At 38.7% G+C, this 6,305-nt stretch overlaps 1 protein-coding gene across 1 annotated transcript in view; it reads right to left on the bottom strand.

The window, feature by feature from the left end:
• Positions 1 to 5,012: 5,012 nt before the first annotated feature.
• The window catches only part of LOC117480395 (dynein heavy chain 11, axonemal), a 38,011-nt gene continuing 36,718 nt past the window's right edge, over positions 5,013 to 6,305 (bottom strand). Inside the window, 3 exon segments of the mRNA XM_034127703.1 lie at positions 5,013 to 5,269; positions 5,938 to 6,078; positions 6,177 to 6,289. Coding sequence (XP_033983594.1) covers positions 5,022 to 5,269; positions 5,938 to 6,078; positions 6,177 to 6,289 — 502 coding nt within the window. The 3' untranslated portion in view covers positions 5,013 to 5,021.

The following is a 6,305-nucleotide window of genomic DNA, read 5'->3' as shown; positions in this document are numbered from 1 at the left end:
GGTGCAGGGATGACGTATTTACCCGGAAATAAGCTGTGCATGGCTTCCCTCGACAAAAGAGCAATGGGATTTCTCCATAGGATTTTGGAAAATAGCTCGAAATAAGATCTGTGGAAAACTAACCTGTTTGATAAATGCACGTTTTGTTCAGCCGGATAATATCCACATGTCTACCCTACTTTTATAATTTTCTAATCATAAATCTAATCGCCAGAAGCAAAATGCTAACGTTATGCGATAAACGAACTACAGCAGGGTCGCTGCTTCAACGTCACGACTTAAGATCGATATTCAAAAATACAGATTCAAAATTGTACAAGTTGAAGCTTTTGTTTTAACAGTTTGCAAGAGCGCAGGTACTTGCTTTCAAGCAGACCAGAGCAAACAAACTTAGCGGGAGTGTTTGCGTGTTCGGTGTAATGATGACGTACAACGTCCTCGACAACTTCCATAGTCCTATTCAGCCACTTGTTAACAACCATCGTTTTTCAGACACGTAAACTCTTCAAAAAAATCACCAGTGTGGTCACTGCTGATGTATTTAATGTCGTAGAACAAAACGTGATCCGTCTCTTAAATTTGTGTCTACCACAGACCTTATTTCCAGCTATTTTCCAAAATCCTATGGAGAATTGACTCTGAGACGAGGGAACCGGTAGTGGTCAAATCATAGGGTAAAATGCTAACTCACTTCCGGGTTTTAGGACTCGTCACTGCACCACTCTATAGCAAAACAAATACTACAGCACCTTCTGGACAAAAACAGTAGAAAATAGAAGCCATTTGCTTATGTACAGTGTGTAGTAAAACTACTGTAAACATCTGTACAATGTGTAGTAATACTACCGTCTACTCCTGTACAGTGTGTAGTAATACTACTGTCTACTCCTGTACAGTGTGTAGTAATACTACTGTATACTCCAGTACATTGTGTAGTAAGACTACAGTATACACTTGTACAATGTGTAGTTTTAGAAGATACTGTACGCTATTTATTCTCTAGATCGGTCACCTGAAAATTCTCTTTCGTCCTGACGTTAGGCCGTTTTAAGTAGGCGTTGTGAAGTGTGTAGATGCAATTTTTTTATCTTGAAATAGTATTTTAATTGTTGGATTTTAAAGCCCACAGTTAAAATGGAGAGACAATTGGTTTAGCAGTATCTATCTTACTTTGAATTTAATTTGTATCATCATTAGTTTGATTTGATTTTTACTGTATACAGTATATGTTGAAATTCTGGATACAGATATTTATTTATTTCAGAATTATTTATTTGTTCTATAGATATGACTTCAACTTCTTTGGTTTGATTTTGTGTTTTTTGTACGCACCGTTTTGGCTGGTCTGCATGATATGGTAAGCCATGGAGGGACCACCATTGTGAACTGTGCATGCAATAAAATATTTTTCCTCATCATGACTGGTTATTTTTGAAAGATATATATTGACATGAATAAGGTGGTGACACTCAAACAGGCACAAAGCACTTTCTAACTCTTACTCTAGCAATGCTCTGATTAATACATACATAAAATGTAAAAAGTAAATGTCAGAAGTAAATCATAGCAAGGTCATGAAGTGCATCTAGGAAACTACAAACAGCTGATTTTGTGATAACCCCATGAAAAGAAGGGTCATTACATATGCTATGTGCACAGATACACTGGCAGAAAGCGTTCATAAATACATAGGCCTAGTTGTTATTGCTATGTGTTTCAAGCGTGCCACAGATTATATTCAAATATTTCCTTCTCTTCAACGGTTCCTATCTTTTATTCTTTATTAAACCTTAAATTAGTTCACCTGCACTCCACCTGAGTCTTTGCTGCCTCTCTGTGGCTGCTGGAGTACTCTACACTTTGTGCACATATATAAACCATTCAAATATAACTTAAATATCTTTAAAAAACATATATACATTGGATATATAACACGGAACATTATAATACATAATATTGTGCTTAATTAATTAATTGTGCTTAATGAATGAATGAATGAAGTTACAACAAACCCATCACTCATACTCAGAGGTGGAAGAAGTACTCAGACCTTGTAGTAAAAGTACCAGAGGGTAGGAATTCTCTGTTACAAGTAAAAGTCCTGCAATCAAAAATATTACTGAAGTACAAGTACAAAAGTATTAGCATCAAAATTAACTCAAAGTACCAAAAGTAAAAGTACTCATTATGCAGATTCACCCATTTTCAGAATAATATTTTATGTTTTGATTATAATTATTAATGCATTAAAGTGTTATCAAATCTGGTAAAGGAGCAGCTAGTTTTAATGACTTAGTATACTGCAGGGTAGATTGTGAATGTACTGGAACTAAAGTCTGATTTAAGGGTTGATATATTTCACATCATTAATCCAAATCTGTAAAAGTATTAATCAAATGTACTGGAGCAAAAGTACACGATTTATGTCTGAATTGTAATGGGGTAAAAGTAGAAAGGAGCATAACATGGAAATACTCAAATAAAGTACAAGTATCTCAAAATTGTACTTGAGCACAGTACTTGAGTAAATGTACTTAGTTACTTCCTACCTCTTCTCATACTTTAGTGAAAGTGGAAAACATGTGATAGTTGATCAAAAGGGGCCCATAGCTCATATTTACCATGGGGCCCCCTAGTGGGTTAATCATGCTCTGACAATATAAAATATGATTAAGTGGGGACCACACAGTTTATAACATTGTACACTGATTTTGGTCATATTTGTAACTTTTTCATTATGTGGGTAACAATTTCCTGTACTGTCATTAAATAAGTTTCTCCATATAATTAGCGATTTTTAAATACTTCAAATGTTGGATCTTGGGTCATTTATTTTGGGTAATAAAACGGTACAAGGCGGAGGTGCGACCCCGATGCCCTCGCTGCCTTTAACCAGGTGTCCTACTTGGCCTTTAACACGACTATCTGTGGCTCGACCCCTGCTGCGCCGGGGGCCCGCACCCTGCCATTTCCTCCCAAACACTGCCAGCACTGTATCATTTCCCTGTCACCAAATGACTGGCTAGCTGCTGTGGCGTGCTAATGAGAGGAAGAGAGGGCAGATGAAGAGAAACTACAGGAAGACTGGTTCTTCATTTCCCCCCCCGAGCAATACAATGCACAGGATCCATCCTCCATCCTCCACTGACTGTCTGCAGCCACAGAGAAATTACGAGCGTCACAGCCGTTATTAGCGCTGGAGAAAATCTCATTTGAGAAGATAAGGGTGCTGATTTCTATCCACAAAAAAAAAAAAAAAAAAACGAATGGCTGTAATTTGTACATCATGTCACATGTTTATCTTAGTAGATAAATATTGCACCTGCCCAGTGTCTTCCTGAGCAAATTTCCGCTAATATCATGGAGTCTCTGACATAGTGTTTACAAATGGTAGGAATAATGAATGTTGCAAAATGGAGTCGAAATGCTTGTTTTGTATACATAAATGTAACAGTATTGAATGTGTAGTTACACTGAATCTACTTTTTATGGTCGCACAAAATTCTCCCTCCTTCCAAATGTGTTTTATCTCACTGTGTCCTATATGATCTTAACCTTGACCCTGGATCTCCCACAATATTTTACCATATCTCTGACATACAAGGGACTTAAGACCATATGAATAATGCACAACTCCTTCAGTACGCATGCATAATCACGGTTAAACTTTAATCTTCTCCGTTTTCAATTACCCTCAATTAAATCAGTTTAAAAGAGATAACATTTGAGATAAGTCTTTCTTTAAACTCAGTTAAAGATTTGATTTGGTTCCTATTTGGTTGATCAGATGCTAACAGAGAGTGCAGACAGATAAAGGATGGGTAATCTAATGTGTGGCTTTCTCATAGAAAGCTATCAGTGTCTTTGAATAGGTTCCTCCAACAGGCCCGGCTGAATGAATTACACTCGTCTGTTAGTATTCTGCCTCTGCCGTACAAAAGGTCAATGTCAAATGCACCTCATTTAAAAGTCAATAGCGACCATGCACATCATCTCCTGGGAATTCTGTCCGGGAACCCTCCAGACGGTATTGTGTTTCATTCAGTTAGTAGAGGGCAGCCAGAGAGCTTTTTTAATCTTGACCTTCCAATAAAATATGCTCCCTATCCCGAATTACATGGTCTCAAATGGAGACATAAGCTCCCAACAAATCATGTGCAGACCGAGCCCCCTCAGGGGAGAGGTCCCACACAACAGGTTCACCACCGGCTCAACACGCATCGCCCTCTTTATTTCCACTATCTCACCATCTCTAACACACACGCTTTCATACACTACAATGTCAGGATCGTGTCATATAAACCAAATTGGATACAAGCAATATGAAAGCATGATTAAAAGTGTCTATTGCAGTCGTCATTATTAAAAAAAACATGATAAAAAGCAACATTAACACAAATCGGTCGCAATGGAGAAAAACTTAAAGGTCACCTATTTATTATGCAAATCCACTTTTTCACGTCTTTTATACATTAACATGTGTCCCCTCTGTGTAAAGAGATTCTGAAAGTTTCAGGAAAGAAGATTCTCTCTCGTTTTGTCCTGATCCATTTATATAAAAACCTGTCCGAAAACGAGCTGATCAGATTTTGGCCACTTTATGATGTCATAACGATTTTTTGGCTTGTGTAACTATTAGCCAATCACCAACCAAGGTAACCCCCCCCCCCACACACCACACACACCTTATCACCTGAATCTCCTCCTAGAGCACCATTGTGTTCTTTTTAACCAAATATCTCTCAGAGGGGTGTGGGGGGTGCCTCCTTATTTTCATCTAAGGTAACAAACACAGAATCAGCACTTTTGAAACAGGGCTGAAACAGAGGGGTTTATGGGATGCTACAATGCATGATCTGTTTGGTATTTGGAGCCAAACACTTCAGAGACATGTTTGTATATATCTGAGACCTGTAATATATTGATGAAAAACAGCATAATAGGGGACCTTTAAAAAATACATCTTTCAAACTGTTTGCATAATACTGTCAGTAAGTATTCTAGTACGCTTCACTTTAGTCTCACACGGACAGCAGCAGTGCCACCCCCGCTACGATCCACCTGGCAGGGGGCTGTTTGGTGCGCAGGTGGAGGGTCCAGACGTACGTGGCCCCCCGCTGCTTGGTGCGGTACACGGGACACTCGTAGGTGTTCCTCAGCTCCTGCTCCTCCGCAGGCACCGCTCTGACATACAGCACCGGCATGGCGGGGGTCAGATCCCTCAGAACCGCCTCGGAGATGATTCCAGACTGAGTGTCCCAACGCGCTCCTACGATACACAGGATGAATGTGCATTATTTAATTTCATATTCTGTTCTTGTCCATATCATATTCTATTTACATGTATATAGACTTCTTGCACAATTTTTTATTTTTGTATTTTATTATATATGTTGCATTGTTGGAGGAGCTCAGGTCAGAAGAATTTCATTGCCAGTTTTACACCGTAACGTATGTGCATTTGACAATAAAACCTTTGAATCTTTTGAATGAAGAGGAGACGCACATTTGACATTTTAAGAAATATGTTGCACAATATTATCAAATGTCTATGTAACAAATATAAAATATCCTATTAACAGCAGCACGGATAGAATAAGGGTTGTCCATAGTGATCATGATATTTATAATTTATATTTTAAATATTGATACCATGTTTATAATACACATATGATAATAACATGTTAATAATGTAGGGCATTTCTCACTATTTACATTGCTTTTTGATCTCACTCTGTCTTCCCCCCCCCCCCACACATGGAGGAGTGATTAAATGTACCGAAAAAGAGACAAAACTCACTATAAACACAGTTGAAGATGAATAACTGACATTATTTTTCATGTTCTTGTCGGGATTATATTGTTATCTACTGTATATGAAAATCTGATATTATGACAGCTCTACTTTTTGAGGTATGATTTGTTCTTATTTCTGACCTTCCATGAAGAGTCCGTGAACGTAGGCCCCCTCCCGTGGGGGGTGTCCAAAGTCGTCTTTCGTCTTCTTCGTTACATCCACAGTCAAAGTCATCTTGTCCAGGGGCCACTGATTCTTCCGAGCAATGCTCTGCAGCACAGCTGGGAAGAAAATTGTCTTCATGTTAATATCTCTGCTGCCTGTGAGTAACATGTCACCTAAATCATGTGTGCTGTTTGATTAGAGATTGTGATCTCACCGGTGAGGAAAGACTGAGGGTTGAAGAGACCGGAGAGCCAAACGACGGCAGGAAGAACCATGTCCTGAGTCCAGCTGTCCAGCTCTCGACAGCTACACATCACATCATTAAACCTGTGAAGAACAGGAA

Source organism: Trematomus bernacchii, unplaced genomic scaffold (assembly GCF_902827165.1).
Source record: "Trematomus bernacchii unplaced genomic scaffold, fTreBer1.1, whole genome shotgun sequence".
NCBI classification, from domain to species: domain Eukaryota; kingdom Metazoa; phylum Chordata; class Actinopteri; order Perciformes; family Nototheniidae; genus Trematomus; species Trematomus bernacchii.
This window is presented reverse-complemented; position numbering and strand designations above follow the sequence as displayed.